Source organism: Callithrix jacchus, chromosome 7, assembly GCF_049354715.1.
Source record: "Callithrix jacchus isolate 240 chromosome 7, calJac240_pri, whole genome shotgun sequence".
In the NCBI taxonomy this organism is placed as follows: domain Eukaryota; kingdom Metazoa; phylum Chordata; class Mammalia; order Primates; family Cebidae; genus Callithrix; species Callithrix jacchus.
Genome location: NC_133508.1, coordinates 147027827 through 147044355, shown reverse-complemented (window position 1 = coordinate 147044355; position 16529 = coordinate 147027827). Strand labels below are relative to the sequence as shown.

Genomic DNA, 16529 nt, shown 5'->3' with positions numbered 1-16529 from the left:
TTCACGAATATTTCTGAAACAACGAGTGGATGAATGAAAGTCTGCACTTTCCACCACCCTAAGCTTCTAAAGCAGGGACTGTGCTTCATTTGTCTTTGCAGTTCGCACTGCGTGTGCACATCATGGCACTTACACACAGTGGGACTCACTAGAGTCAGCAGAGCTCACTGAAGATGGCTCATTTGTTTCCACTAGTCAGTCACGCCTTGGTTCTTTCTTTTTGAGACGGAGTCCCCCTCTGTCACCCAGGCTGGAGTACAGTGGCACGAACTTGGCTTACCACAACCTCTGCCTCCCAGGTTCAAACAATTCTCCTGCTTCAAGCCTCCTGAGTAGCTGGGATTACAGGTGCATGCCACCACGCCCAGCTGATTTTTGTATTTTTAGTACAGATGGGGTTTCACCATGTTGATCAGGATGGTCTCAAACTCCTGACCTCGTGATCTGCCTGACTCGGCCTCCTAAAGTGCTGCGATTACAGGCGTGAGCCACTGCATCTGGCCCACACCTCAGTTCTGCTCACATCTCAGCAATATCCAGTCATTAATTTTATAAGTATTTATTTGCTCACTTACTCAACCAGGCACTGTACTAAGCTGATTTTAGAATATAAATGTCGTCAAACTTCTTTCCAACTCTTCAAATAATTCCTTAAATCTACTGCCTGGTTTTTATTGTTATTCCCTTTGCATTCCTAAAAGAAGAATGCAGGGGAACAGCTCCCAACTGTAGAAAAGTTGTGACTGCAGAGTCACAGAGGTGGGGTCTGCGGCAAGTCACTGCCTTTCTGTTCGCACAATCAGATCCACAGTCGGGAAGATTCCTGTCCCCGGAAGTGATGCCTGTAGCATGTTAAAGGATGTCTCTGCAGAGACTTAGCCTCTCTGACTTCCTTTTTAAGAACGAAAGCAAATCTCAGTCTTCCCTAACGACTGATTGTGGCTGGTGAGTGAGTGTAGATTGGAGAGACACACACAGGCAAAAAAGAAAATGTATGTGCACAGAAAAGAATATCTCAGTGCACACAGCTGGCACTGCTTACGCCGTATCCACTGATGGGATTTAAATTCCTTTTAAAAATGAAAGCAAATTCAGATATCCAGTTTGCATTCATGAAGTACTTCTGCGCAAAATCTCATAAGGGATGGGGAAAAGATCTGATTAATGCAGCTGCTCTGCCAGGAAGGACCTAAAGTGGATGGCAGGAGACTTGGGGGAGAGACCAAAGCTGAGTGACAGGGAGGCCCTGAGCAGGACAGCTGCTTACAGCACTCGGTGCCCTTGACGGGGTCGGGCAGGCTGGTGCACAGGCCCGGGGTATGCGGCACGGCGACCCTCCACCTGGAACCCGTGCTGTCACACGCGGTGTACTCATAGTGGTACTCAGACTGCAGGGGAGAGAACAGTGGGCAAAATGTGCATTAGCAGTGATCAGACATTAACAGCTTCCCACCCACTTCCTGCCCAGCACCATGGCTACTAATGCTCCTCCTCTCGGAAATGGGCCCTGGAACCCCTGGCAGGGAGCTGATGATGAAGCGAGTGCAAGGACTACAATAATTTGGATCCTTCCTTTCCACCCAGCCATGGTCTAGTCCCTAGAAATACATCTTTGTGGGTGACTCTCTTTGTTGTTATGTTTAAGTAGTGTCCTTATGGAACAGAGGAATGTGGGAAGGTAACTAAGGAACAGGCTAGAAATAGGTGGAGTTTTTCTTATCTCTAAGTGTAGAATTTATGAATGAGGACATTCTAAATGGAAGGATGTTCTCAATTGAAACCTTGGCCCACCAAAAATGTACAAGGGCTCATCACAGAAATGGTATTTCTATTTCTCTGTGTTTCTTTTTCTTTTCTTTCTTTCCTATTTTTTTTTTTTTTTCTTTGAGACAGAGTTTCACACTGTTGCCCAGGCTGGAGTGCAGTGGTGGGATCTTGGCTCACTGCAGCCTCTGCCACCCGGGTTCAAGTGATTCTCCCACCTCAGCCTCCTGAGTAGCTGGGATTACAGGTGCCCACCACCACACCCAGCTAATTTTTTGTATTTTTAGTAGAGATGGGGTTTCACTGTGTCGGCCAGGCTGGTTTCGAACTCCTGACCTCATGATCCACTGGCCTCGGGCTCCCAAAGTGCTGGGATTACAGGCATGCGCCACTGCACCTGGCCTCCCTGTGCTTCTTATGGGTTCCTTTCCTATCAGAAAGACTATGAATTCCCAATTACATTTTATGACTATATCATTTGGCTGAAGCAGGTCATGTGCCTTCACGTGAGCCTGTTCATTCCTAATTTGTCTGTGCAAAAGGAAACTCATAGTTTGTTTTACCTGAGCTAAAAGCAAATGGAATAACAACAAAACAACCAAATCAAGCATTAAATAGAACAACAACAAACTTTCGCTCAGAAGAAAGAAAACACAACTGATGTGCCAAATGCCCTTGAGCGTGTCTTCCTCTTAAATCTGGTAATAAACAACGGACCATGGAATTAGTGATGATTTTGCCTCTGACAAGTATTTTACAATCTGCACTTACCTAAGACTATATTCAAGCTCGGAGGTACTTTGTATCACTGTATCCATAAGAAAAATGGAATGAATGTCCCCCTTTAGCCCACATGAAAGCATGATTGCATAACATGTATAACAGCAAGGAGCTGAGACTAAAAATAAGACAGTTTTGAAGTTTGCGGCCGGGACATGGCTCACACCTGAATCCTAGCACTTTGGGAGGCCGAGGCAGGTAAATCAAGAGGTCGGGAGTTCAAGACCAGCCTGGCCAAGATGGTAAAACCCTGTCTCCACTAAAAATACAAAAGTTAGCTGGGTGTGGTGGTGAGTCCCTGTAATTCCAGCTAATTGGGAGGCTGAGGCAGGAGGATCACTTGAACCTGGGAGGCAGAGGCTGCAGTGAGCAGAGATCGTGCCACTGCATTTCATCCTGGGCAACAGAGTGAGACTCTGGCTCAAAAAAAAAAACATGGTGTCTTAGAAGCAGTGGCGTTTCACACTTGTTGTAATACAGTATAGAAGTAGTTTCTTTTCTCTTGTTCTTTTTCCTTTTTTTAGAGACAGGCTCGTACTCTGTCACCCAGGCTGGAGTGCAGTGGCGTTATCATGGCTCACTGTAACCTTGACTTCCTAGGCTCAAATGATCCTCCCATCTCAGCTTCCCAAGTAGCTGAGACTACAGCTGCCGCTACGTGCACCACCATAACCAGCCAAGAGATTAACTTTTAACCAGAATCCTTGGCTTTGGATGTAGATGTCAATATCATCTAGAAAAGAAAGAACATCAGGATGGGAATTCTTTGTGCCCTTGGGCTACCATCTCTCTGGGTCTATTTTTCCTAATAATTCTTGTCTTTCCTTCATCTCAGAGGACTCTGAAGATAAATAGGGCAACTATACATGTCTAATGTCAATCCACTTCTAAAAAGGATACTCTCAAAAGGATTTTGCTGCAAGAATGAGGGGTAAAATCCTCTGTGTGTAAATTAAATGGAGAAAGGAGTGAGCAAGGCAGGAAGGACTGCGTTGTGCTTGTGAACATAATCATGCTGGTCTTTTGTGCAGTGTGTTCAGTTCCCAAACACCATCTTGTTTGATCTTCACAACTCCCTGTAAGGTAAGTAGAGCAGGGGTTGCTTTCTTCATTGTACAGATGATAAAACAGACTCTCAATGGGGTGATAGCTTGTCCAGGGTCACACAGCCTATAAGCCACTGAGCTAGAAACCAGGCCTTCCCACCAGCAATCCTCCTCCACCCTTATAGACTCTGACCAAACACAAACTCACACAGGGCCAAATTTAACAACCATATCTAAAAATTAAATATGACCATACTGGTTGTCTGCCAGCAGCTAGGCTCACTTCTGAGGCCTGAGAATTGGTGTTAAAATATCTAATCTGTTCGAAGATCATTCAGTTCATTCTCACTGCATTTGGCCTCCTGGAGGCACCCATTACTTCTCTATTTTATTTTATTTTATTTTATTTTATTTTATTTTATTTTATTTTATTTTATTTTATTTTATTTTATATTTTAAGAGACTGGGACTCGCTATGTTGCCCAGGCTGCAGTGCAGAGGCTATTCACGGGCGGGATCCCACGACTGATCAGCACGGGAGTTTTGACCTGCTCCGTTTCTGAGCTGGGCTGGTTCACCCCTCCTTAGGTAACCTGGTGGCCCCCTGCTTCCTGGCGATCACCATATTGATGCCAAACTTAGTGCGCACACCCGATCGGCATACCGCACCACAGCCCAGAACTCCTGGGCTCAAGAGATCCTCCCACCTCAGCCTCCCGAGTAGCTGGGACTACCGGCACGCGTCACCATGCCCAGCTACTTTTCATCATCTTTCATTTGATGTCCCCAGAGCCCCACTCAGGTGGAAGGTTTGCTGAGAAAATGGTGGTTCCTAGCCTTAGAAAATTTCCCTTTTCTAAGTGCCTATAATCCCGGCACTTTGGGAGGCCGAGGCAGGTGGATCACGAGGTCAAGAGATCAAGACCATCCTGGTCAACAAGGTGAAACTCCGTCTCTACTAAAAACACAAAAATTAGCTGGGCATGGTGGTGCATGCCTGTAGTCCCAGCTACTTGGGAGGCTGAGGCAGGAGAATTGCTTGAACCCAAGAGGTGGAGGTTCTGGTGAGCCGAGATCGTCCCATTGCACTCCAGCCTGGGTAACAAGAGGGAAACTCCATCTCAAAAAAAAATAAGAAAGAAAAGAAAATTTCCCTTTCAACATGTGCTCATTTACTTCATGCCACTTGGGGATATTTACATCATTCAAGGTGGCTGGCTCTAACATACCTGTTTTAAATCTGAACTTTCCTTTGAGATTACACCATTCAAGACATAAGTTTAGGGCTGGGCACGATGGCTCATACCTGTAATCTCAGCACTTTCAGAGGCTTAGGTGGGTGGATCACCTGAGGTCAGGAGTTCGAGACCAGGCTGGCCAACATGGTGCAACCCTGTCTCTTCTAAAAATACAAAAATTAGCTGGGTATGGTGGCACGTGCCTGTAATCCCAGCTACTCAGGAGGTTGAGGCAAGAGAATCTCTTGAACCTGGGGGTGGGGTCAGGGAAGGGGGCGGAGGTTGTAGTGAGCTGAGATGGGTGCTGCTTCACTCCAGCCTGGTCAAAAAAGCGAGACTCTGTCTTAAAAAAAAAAAGACATAAGCTTAGAGAGAGTTACATTGAGGACAGAACTGGCAGGACTCCTCAATTATATTCAGTGTTCTGTGAACACATCAATTCCCTGACAGTACCTCAGCTTACTCTGTGATCTGTCTAAAAGTATATAGTCTGCATAAAGTACAGGTTTGCAAAGGGGCACATAAACACATTCAGTATGTACATCCAGCATGCAACTCCTCCTCCTCCCGGTGCACAATTCTGTGACGCACACCCGAATTATACTGCTAAATGGGACACAGCAGGCAGTGGGTGCTGCCTGTTCATCAGGGAAATAAAGGGAGGCTTTAGAAAAGAGGGGGTGGGGACCCTTAGTTAGTGCATCCTTCTCTAGTATCGCCCAGCCATGTAACACTCCTGGGCACATGAGAAGGAAGAGCAAAAATCCTGAAACTGGAATATGCTTTGCCGGCATTGACTTATCTGTCGGTAACACTGATCGTCAAGCTCCAGAAGAATTCACTCAGGCTCACAATATTTTTAGTCCTTACTGTCTAGCTACTGAACTGCTGAAATGACCAAAAAAATAATAAGACTGTCAAGTCAGGGTGGTACCTGGATGGAAATCTGTCCCTCCTTCTACCTTCCCACCACTTACAAGCCAGGAACAGTGGCCCATGCCTGTAATCCCAACACTTTGGGAGGTCGAGGCAGGTGAATTAACTGAGGTCAGGAGTTTGAGACCAGTCTGGCCAACATGGTGAAATCCTATCTCTACTAAAAATCTAAAAATTCGCCCGGCATGGTAGCACGTGCCTATAGTCCCAGCTATTCAGGAGGCCAAGGTGGCAGGATCGTCTGAGCCTAGGAGGTTGAGACTGCAGTGAGCCATGATTGTGCCACTACATTCCAGCCCAGATGACAGAGTGAGACCCTGTCTCAAATTAAGAAAAGGAACTGTTTAGAGACTAGAGATTGGCGGTAATCTATGGGTTAGATGCTAGAGCTGTACTTCATTACTATCCACTGTGGAAGATGGATAAGGTTTAAGCTGATTAGCTGATGGCACAGATGTGGTCCACAATTCCCGTGGTAGGAGGGTCCCAGGGACTGGATCAGCCTCTTTCGTGAGCCCTAAGTAAATTGGCAAATTAGAAGTGATCCCACCACCCCTTCCCACATGGTGCTCAACTTCCCTAAGCCTTAGCTGCTTCATTGAAAAATGAGGATATACAAACCCTTGCATCATAGAGGGGCCGGGCTGCTGTATACAGCTGTGTGGGCTATTCATAAGGTTACCTAGGTCAGGGCATGAGTGGAAGGTAAGATCTAGCTCTAGCCTTGCATGTTAGGTGGTACCCCCTATTTAGGGGTTGCATCTGCCCAGAGAGGGAGTGACTTTTTCCCATGTGCAATAGGGCCCTCTCTGAGCATGATTAAGATGATGTAGGTCAAGCACTTGACACAGTAGTTTCCCAATCTCCAAAACAATCCAGTGGTAAATTATTTTACCATTTTACAGATGAGAACATTGAGGTGTTGAGTGGCGAAGTCGCTAGCTCAAAGCCACACAGCTAAGAATTGCCAAACCAGGATTGGACCCAGACTATCTGAGTCCAGAGTCTGTTTGCAAGGCTGCCGGTGTTTGAGGGCAGCCTGTTGTAGGCTCCTATCACAAAGTGCATCTCAGGTCAGCAATGGCTCTCAAGCTGCTAAAAACTTTGCAAGGAAATCCAAGTGCATAAAAAACTTTGCAAACAGGCCAGACGCAGTGGCTCACACCTGCAATCTCAGCACTTTGGGAGGCCAAGGCAGGTGGATCATGAGGTCAGGAGATCGAGACCATCCTGGCCACCATGGTGAAACCCCGTCTCTACTAAAAATACAAAAAATTAGCTGGGTGTGGTGCTGCGTGCCTGTAGCTGTAGTCCCAGCTACTCAGGAGGCTGAAGTAGGAGAATAGCTTGAACCCGGGAGGCAGAGGTTGCAGTAAGCCAAGACCGTGCCATCACACTCCAGCCTCAGTGAAAGAGTGAGACTCCATCTCCAAAAAACAAAAAACACAACTTTGCAAACAAGGCCCAAGGGACCCTAGTCCAAAGCTGTGTGCCATGGATAGGTGGAAGGGCATTTTGAACCTCGTTGGAGGTTCAACAAAGACATCTACTGCTTGTGACTGCCCAGTATCCACCCCTCTTCTTCTGATAGCAGCGCCTCTCTAGGAGGAACTATTGTCTCCATATTATATACAGAATTGATAGAATTGTCAGGTGAGGTGGCCCACCCTCCTCTGCCATGGATGGACACATGCCCGATCGGGTGCTCTCTGCAGATAAATAAGAGATGGGATGAGGGTGAAGAAGACATTTAGCCACTGAGCAGGGACCTCAGGTGGGTTGGAACTGAGGGAGGAAAGTGGGGCAGCTGGGGATAGGCCCTTCCTTACTTCCCAGTTCTACCTGGGGCTGGTCTCGGTGCCCCCCAGTCAAAATCCACACAATAAAAAACACAACAACTATGCCAAGTAAAATAAACCAGTCACAGAAACACAAATACTGTATGATTCTACTTATACAAGACACGGAGTAGTCAAATTCATAGAGACAGAAAGAATGGTGTCTGTCAGGGGCTGGGGAGCAGGATGGGGAGTTACTGTTTGATGAGTACAGCATTTCAATTTTGAAAGACAGAGTTCTGTGGATAATGACGATGGTGGTGCCGACGTAGCACAACGATATGAACGTACTTCATGCCACTGAACCGTAGCCTTAAAAATGGTTAAGCTGGTAACTTTTGCTATGTATACTTTGCCACAATTTTAAATTTTTTTTAAAAGGTGATACCACAGGTCCTAGAGAGCATGCCTAACCTCTGAGTTATTCTACTGAGTACCCTAGAAGGTAGAAGCCTGATGATCCGATAGTCTAAATTTGAGAAATACCTCCAAAATACAAAATATTTTTATAAAATATAAATCTACATATATTTAGAGATGGTGTCTTACTCTGTTGTCCAGGCTGGAGTGTAGTGGTGTGATCACAGCTCACTGTAGCCTCAACCTCCTGAGCTCTAGAGATTCTCCCTCCTCAGCCTCCTGAGTAGCTGGGACTACAGGTGTGCACCACTATATCTGGCTAATCAAAAAAAATTTTTTTTTTGGCCAGGCATGGTGGCTCATGCCTATAATCCCAGCACTTTGGGAGGCCGAGGCAGGTGGATCACGAGGTCAAGAGCTCGAGACCATCCTGGTCAACAAGGTGAAACCCCGCCTCTACTAAAAATACAAAAATTAGCTGGGCATGGTGGTGTATGCCTGTAGTCCCAGCTACTTGGGAGGCTGAGGCAGGAGAATTGCTTGAACGCAGAAGGCGGAGGTTGCGGTGAGCCGAGATCATGCCATTGCACTCCAGTCTGGGTAAGAGCAGCGAAACTCCGTCTCAAGAAAAAAAAAAACAAACTTTTTTTTGTAGACATGGGGTCTTGCTATGTTGCTAAGGCTGGTCTTGAACTCCTGGACTCAAGCAATCTTTCCACTTTGACCTCACAAAGTACTAGAATTATAAATGTGAGTCACTACACCCTCCCAAAAATATTTTAATTATTATCCAAATGGTTGGCCAAACTCAGAAACACCAAGAGGAAGGAGTGGAGGCAGCAGGCAGAGTGCGCATCGTGGCAGTCTCACTGGACAGACCTGGGCTGGGGTGGTTCCCTCATGCTTATTTGTTTGTTATTAACCACTTTCAAAAACACAGTATTGCAGTTGTGCAAAGAAATATTAAGTGCAATTTTTTTTCAAACATTCTGCTCTTTTAGAATTAAAATATTTAAATTCAGAAGATACTGTTAACTTGGAATATTGTCTGCTCTTCTACATTCTATGAAAATGATGTTCACTCATACCACATTCAGCTAGCACGTACTGAGGGCCTGATATGTGCTAGGTTCTGGTGAAGCAGTGGTGTCTGAAACCTGTGGATTTCCAGAGCTTTTATGTACATGTGGTGGGGAGTGTGCTGGCAGGGATGGGGTGGAGAGGAGACAGACCACAAACACGCATCCATCCCAAAGAGGTTTAGTTGCCACTGCATGCTGTTGCTTGCCCCCACTTCTCCAGAGCAGGGTCTGGATGTCTAAGGGCTGTGGCAAAGACAGTAACATATCTCTAACTCTGATCTGACATTAACCATTAAACCACATTGTTTCTCTTCCAAGGGATGGCGGTTTGAAACAGGACAAGCCAGCTCCCACAGACTTTTAGCCTAGTTGCTTCAAAATAACCTGGCAACAGCAGAGTTAAGAAGACGGCTGGGCTGGGCGCTGTGGTTTATGCCTGTAATCCCAGCACTTTGGGAGGCCAAGGTGGATAGATCACGAGGTCAGGAGATTGAGAACATCCTGGCTAACACAGTGAAACCCCCTCTCTACTAAAAAAAAAAAAAAATTGGCTGGGTGTGGTGGCACACACCTGTAATCCCAGGTACTCAGGAAGCTGAAGCAAGAGAATCTCTTGAACCTGGGAGAGGGAGGTTGCAGTGAGTTGAGATCGTGCCACTGCATGCCAGCCTGGGTGGCAGAGTGAGACTCTGTCTCAGACAAAAAAAAGAGAGAAAAAGACAGGACAGGAAAAAAAGAAGAAGACAGAACTCTCCAAAGGAGAAGCACAAGGTGACCGGGTGGCAGTGAAGTCTACCATTCTACCAGCCTTCTTCTTCCTGCCAGGGAGCTTCTCCAGCCCAGCTGACCAACCATGCCTGTAACAGATGCCCGGACTAGCTGGAAAGCCCTTCAAATGGGGTCTCCAGGGATTAACATGGGCACTCCCCAGCCTGCAAAGGTCCTCAGGGGACATGAGGGACATGGAAATCTGTCCTTTCTTCCATCTTTTTCCCTTTTCTTTGGAAAATAGCACATCTAGTTAAAAATAATTACCGAAGTAATACATTTTAAGTGCAGGAAAGATGAAAATACAGACTAGAATAAAAAAGAAAATAAATATCTGCCACAAGTCCACCAAACAGAGATAACTATTTTTAACATTTTGCTGTATTTATTTCCAGATTCTTATTCTATACATGCACATACCCATGCAAAATGAAGATCATATGGCATATAGTTTTGTATTCTGATTTTTCCCCATTTAATTCTAGGTCAAGAGCATGTTCCCACGCCCTTCATGGCTGCATCCGTTTCTTGCACCATTCCCCTATTGTTGGGCCTGGAATTGTGTCCCATTTTTCCTTATTTTAAATACCATTGCAATGACACCTTCTTTGTATCTCTAAGTATTTCCTTTGGATAAATTCCCAGAAGTGGAATTACTAGGTTAAAGAGTATGAATTTCTTTGAGATTCTCGATGAAGAAGGGAGATTTCTAAGAGAAAACAGACATCCCTAAGTCTTCTCTCCCACTTTTACTTTTTGGTATGGTGAATTTTAAAAACTTATTATGGCAAATTTGAAATATACTATTTCAAATATATATTTTAAAAAACAAAATGGTGCAATGAGCCTCCTGTCTCATTAGCCAGCTTCAATACTTACCAATTTCTGCCATTCTTTATCTACCTCTACCCCACTGCATCTGCCTCCACCTGCTCCTCCCCACACAAGATTGTCATTTTTCATTTTTTATGATCTTTTTTTTTCTGAGACAGGGTCTCACTCTATCACCCATGCTGCAGGGCAGTGGTGTGATCTCAGCTCACTGCAGGGCAGTGGTGTGATCTCAGCTCACTGCACCTGCAGCCTTGAACTCCTGGCTCAGGCCATCCTTTCACCTCAGCCTCCTGAATAGCTGGGATTACAAGCTGATGCCACCATGCCCGGCTCATTTTTATTTTTTATTTTTAATGGAGATGAAGTTTCTCCATGTTACCTAGGCTGGTCTTGAACTCCTGAGCTCAAAGCGATCCCCCCACCTTGGCCTCCCAAAGTGCTGGGATTCAGGTTTGAGCCACTGCGCCGGCCTCATGGTCCTTTTCCAAAAGGTAAAATTTACATACATTGAAATGAACAAATATTAACTTTACAATTTTGATAAATGGCTATATTTGAGTAAAACATTAACAGGGCTAAGAATAACTACCCACAGATTTCTGAAAAAAAGGAAGCAATTTCCCTGCCACTCCTACCTCCTAGAGAGACTAGACAGAGCCAAGCAGGTGTCTCACGTCCTAAGTCTTAAAACCACTGTTGTGGAAAGTCACAAGCAGGCAAGGAAGCAGAAGATCAACGTGACTTGGGTTTGTCTTGGCTGGGACAGGACCCGTGTCAAGAAACAGGATCTTAAGTAAACCTGGGTTTTAACTGAAGCCAACTTTAGACTGGATGCCTCGGGGTCTGGGAGAGGCCACTTCTTCCCCTGTTCCCAAAGCATCTGCTTTCAGAGGAGAAGTTTCTCTTCTCCTCTCACAGTCCCTAAAAAAGCAGATTCTTTGGGGAGAATGTCAAAATTAGAGGCTGGGCACAAGTGGCTCATGCCTATAATCTCCACACTTTGGGAGGCCAAGACAGGAGGATTGCTTGAGGCCCGGAATTTAAGACCAGACTGGGCATCATGGCGAAACCCCGCTCTACAAAAAAAACACAAAAATTAGCCAGGTGTAGTGGCATATGCCTGTAGTCCCCACTACTGAAGAGGCTGAGGTGGAAGGATGCATTGAGTGTGGGAGGTGGAGGCTGCAGTGAGCCGTGATCACGCCACTGCACTCCAGCCTGGGTGGCAAAGTGAGACACTGCCTCAAAAAAAAAAAAAAACCCAATGAGGGCAGGGTGGGCCAGGCAAATCCCCTGGAGCTGGGTGTAGCAGGGTCGGTAGAGAGTTGTTGACTCAGTTGCCAATGCCTCTTTGCTTGGAAAGTACCTGACCATTCCATGAATCAACCCCAAATTAACAGAAGCTCTATGTTACTTCCAGCAAACTCTAAAAGTTCCCTGTTAAGGAGAGACTAGCCCTTTGCTGGGAAGTACCAGTGAATTCCGCTTAGCACAGGAACATGGAAAATCATGGAGAAATGTCAGCATTTGGAACAGGAGTCCCTCAGAGGAGACTTTCTCTCAGGCCCAGCCCCAGTGGGTGTTTTGTGAACTCCTGGTTTTTGCACTTCTTGTTTCAGGGTGCTTCTGCTCAAGCTTTGCGTGGATGGGCTGCTTGAGGCTCAGGGGCATTGCGACCTCGACCTCCCATGGTGAAGAGGCGGGCTGAGGGGGAGAGGACACTTCCCATTGTTCTCTGGCTGCTGCGCTCCTTCCAGTCTCCCTCCCTCCTCCCACTATTTTAGGATTGCTGACTCAGTAGGGCCTGGGTGTACTGGCTCTAGACCTCAGGGGCCTACAGTTGTCTGATCAGAACTGCCTGGAGAGTATGTTAAAAACACATTCCTGGGCTCTACCAGCAAGATCCTGATTCTCTCGCTCTACTTCTCCTTCCTCCCTTTTTCAAAACTCACTCTTCTGTGCCCCAAGCCTTAAATATTAATCCGATTAGAAAATAAATCACATAAACAAATCTCCCACAAGAGAGGGGTCCTTAACCTATGGTCCATGGACCATTTCCCATATACAGCTAGAGACAGGATTCAGGTATGTGCATTTTTCTGGGCAGTGGGTCCACTGTATTGCTTTAAATCCTCTAAGGAGTCTATTAGCCCCCCCACCCTGCCCTCCCTACACAGGAGAACGTCACCACCTGCCATAATGTATTAGTAATTTTAAAGTAGCTTAATATTTTACCAAACCAAGCTGTTTACTTTTTAACAGGGTGGCTGAAATGCTTTAACTCAGCGATTTTTAAATTATGCTCCAGAGTCTAGGGGTTTAGAAGAAAGCCAGCCCCTTAAAAAGGGGAACTAGAGAGTCCCCCGTTAATGGAGCAACATTTTAAAATATTTTTTTCTTGTTCATACTTCTAAGTTCAAATTTTGTTTGAACCAAAAATTTCAGACACCGAAAACGTTAAGATGCCAGAGTCTTTAATTGAATGAGTGGCTAGAGGTGAAACTGCTGGCACCCAGGCGGACGCAGAGGGTCAGGGTGCCTTTTTGGCTTCCTTTTATTCATCCCTCGCAGTTAATTGTTTCCTCTACCTACAAGGAAGACCTCCCCTCCCCCAGAGCAAGCAGCAGACCCAACAGCAGTGGAAGAAGCAAACAGAGCCCAGTCCTGCAGCTCTGCTGGCCGTCCTCAGTCACAGACCCCAGTCCTGCGGCTCTGCTGGCCGTCCTCAGTCACAGACCCCAGTCCTGCCGGCTCTGCTGGCCGTCCTCAGTCACAGACCCCAGTCCTGCCGGCTCTGCTGGCCGTCCTCAGTCACAGACCCCAGTCCTGCCGGCTCTGCTGGCCGTCCTCAGTCACAGACCCCAGTCCTGCCGGCTCTGCTGGCCGTCCTCAGTCACAGACCCCAGTCCTGCCGGCTCTGCTGGCCGTCCTCAGTCACAGACCCCAGTCCTGCCGGCCGTCCTCAGTCACAGACCCCAGTCCTGCCTGCTCTGCTGGCCGTCCTCAGTCACAGACCCCAGTCCTGCAGCTCTGCTGGCCGTCCTCAGTCAGACCCCAGTCCTGCCGGCCGTCCTCAGTCACAGACCCCAGTCCTGCCGGCTCTGCTGGCCGTCCTCAGTCACAGACCCCAGTCCTGCAGCTCTGCTGGCCGTCCTCAGTCAGACCCCAGTCCTGCGGCTCTGCTGGCCGTCCTCAGTCACAGACCCCAGTCCTGCCGGCTCTGCTGGCCGTCCTCAGTCACAGACCCCAGTCCTGCCGGCTCTGCTGGCCGTCCTCAGTCACAGACCCCAGTCCTGCCGGCCGTCCTCAGTCAGACCCCAGTCCTACCGGCTCTGCTGGCCGTCCTCAGTCACAGACCCCAGTCCTGCAGCTCTGCTGGCCGTCCTCAGTCAGACCCCAGTCCTGCGGCTCTGCTGGCCGTCCTCAGTCACAGACCCCAGTCCTGCCGGCTCTGCTGGCCGTCCTCAGTCAGACCCCAGTCCTGCCGGCTCTGCTGGCCGTCCTCAGTCACAGACCCCAGTCCTGCGGCTCTGCTGGCCGTCCTCAGTCAGACCTCAGTCCTGTGGCTCTGCTGGCCGTCCTCAGTCACAGACCCCAGTCCTGCCGGCTCTGCTGGCCGTCCTCAGTCACAGACCCCAGTCCTGCTGGCTCTGCTGGCCGTCCTCAGTCACAGACCCCAGTCCTGCCGGCCGTCCTCAGTCACAGACCCCAGTCCTGCCTGCTCTGCTGGCCGTCCTCAGTCACAGACCCCAGTCCTGCAGCTCTGCTGGCCGTCCTCAGTCAGACCCCAGTCCTGCCGGCCGTCCTCAGTCACAGACCCCAGTCCTGCAGCTCTGCTGGCCGTCCTCAGTCAGACCCCAGTCCTGCGGCTCTGCTGGCCGTCCTCAGTCACAGACCCCAGTCCTGCCGGCTCTGCTGGCCGTCCTCAGTCACAGACCCCAGTCCTGCCGGCTCTGCTGGCCGTCCTCAGTCACAGACCCCAGTCCTGCCGGCCGTCCTCAGTCAGACCCCAGTCCTGCCGGCTCTGCTGGCCGTCCTCAGTCACAGACCCCAGTCCTGCAGCTCTGCTGGCCGTCCTCAGTCAGACCCCAGTCCTGCGGCTCTGCTGGCCGTCCTCAGTCACAGACCCCAGTCCTGCCGGCTCTGCTGGCCGTCCTCAGTCAGACCCCAGTCCTGCCGGCTCTGCTGGCCGTCCTCAGTCACAGACCCCAGTCCTGCGGCTCTGCTGGCCGTCCTCAGTCAGACCTCAGTCCTGTGGCTCTGCTGGCCGTCCTCAGTCACAGACCCCAGTCCTGCCGGCTCTGCTGGCCGTCCTCAGTCACAGACCCCAGTCCTGCCGGCTCTGCTGGCCGTCCTCAGTCACAGACCCCAGTCCTGCCGGCTCTGCTGGCCGTCCTCAGTCACAGACCCCAGTCCTGCCGGCCGTCCTCAGTCAGACCCCACTCCTGCCGGCTCTGCTGGCCATCCTCAGTCACAGACCCCAGTCCTGCCGGCTCTGCTGGCCGTCCTCAGTCACAGACCCCAGTCCTGCCGGCCGTCCTCAGTCAGACCCCAGTCCTGCCGGCTCTGCTGGCCATCCTCAGTCACAGACCCCAGTCCTGCCGGCTCTGCTGGCCGTCCTCAGTCAGACCCCAGTCCTGCCGGCTCTGCTGGCCGTCCTCAGTCACAGACCCCAGTCCTGCCGGCTCTGCTGGCCGTCCTCAGTCAGACCTCAGTCCTGTGGCTCTGCTGGCCGTCCTCAGTCACAGACCCCAGTCCTGCCGGCTCTGCTGGCCGTCCTCAGTCAGACCTCAGTCCTGTGGCTCTGCTGGCCGTCCTCAGTCACAGACCCCAGTCCTGCCGGCTCTGCTGGCCGTCCTCAGTCAGACCTCAGTCCTGTGGCTCTGCTGGCCGTCCTCAGTCAGACCTCAGTGCTGCCGACTCTGCTGGCCGTCCTCAGTCAGACCTCAGTCCTGTGGTTCTGCTGGCCGTCCTCAGTCAGACCCCAGTCCTGCCGACTCTGCTGGATGTCCTCAGTCCCTGAACCATCACCTAGCCATACGGCGCGGGGCTCGCAGTCTAAAGGAGTCTGGGGGAACCCTGGCCTTACACTGCCGTTTCTTTCAGCATTGCTCTATTCTACTCTGGCTTTCCAGCTTCTACTTTGGTCAAAACAGTAGAGACGGCACCCCCTGGCAGGGCCTGCCCTGCCTGCTTGGCCACGGACACATCACACAAAGCAGAAAGTGGCCTCCACACTGACCTGGGACAGTTTGTGCCACTCTGCTCTAAGCCAGGCAGGACCTTGACCCTGTTGCCCAGTTTGTGTGTAACTTAAGCTGCCTATTTTCGGTAGAGCCTTGGCGCGAGGGTTCTTGGAAGACATTGACCAGTCCAGTGAGGGAGGCAGGACTGCTAGCAGTAATAACAGCCACCCTAATGAGTATCTCTAAGCACCCATGCGCCAGGCTCGGGGCCCAGCACTGTACCTGCATCTTCTTCCGCTTTAGCCCTCACAAAAGCTGCAGGGCGTGGTGGCTCACTCCTGTAATCCCAGCACTTTGGGAGGCTGAGGTGGGCAGATCACCTGAGGTCAGGAGTTTGACACCAGCCTGGACAACATAGTGAATGTGTCCGTCTCTACTGAAAATACAAAAATTAGCTGGGCGAGTTGGAGGGCGCCTGTAATCCCAGCTACTTGAAGGACTGAGGCAGGAGGATCACTTGAACCCAGAAGGAAGAGGTTGCAGGGAATTGAGATCACACCATTGCACTCCAGCCTGAGTGGCAGAGCAAGACCCCTTCTCAAAAAAAAAAAAAACCTCCTGAAGGATTGCCAATATTATCCCTTCTGCCTCTACCTCCCTGTTTACAACTGCAATTGGCTCCCGCGTCTCAACAATC

The 16529-nt window shown here is 49.3% G+C and overlaps 1 protein-coding gene across 4 annotated transcripts in view; it reads right to left on the bottom strand.

The window, feature by feature from the left end:
• ELAPOR1 (endosome-lysosome associated apoptosis and autophagy regulator 1) overlaps positions 1 to 16529 on the bottom strand; it is an 87809-nt gene that overhangs the window by 39118 nt on the left and 32162 nt on the right. For 2 of the 4 annotated variants that reach the window (XM_017974991.4, XM_035252364.3), the window contains exon 2: positions 1268 to 1388. The exons of the other annotated variants lie outside the window; for them this stretch is intronic. In XM_017974991.4, the coding sequence (XP_017830480.3) occupies positions 1268 to 1388 (121 nt within the window). The remainder of the gene's footprint in view (positions 1 to 1267; positions 1389 to 16529) is intronic. 4 annotated transcript variants of the gene reach the window in all.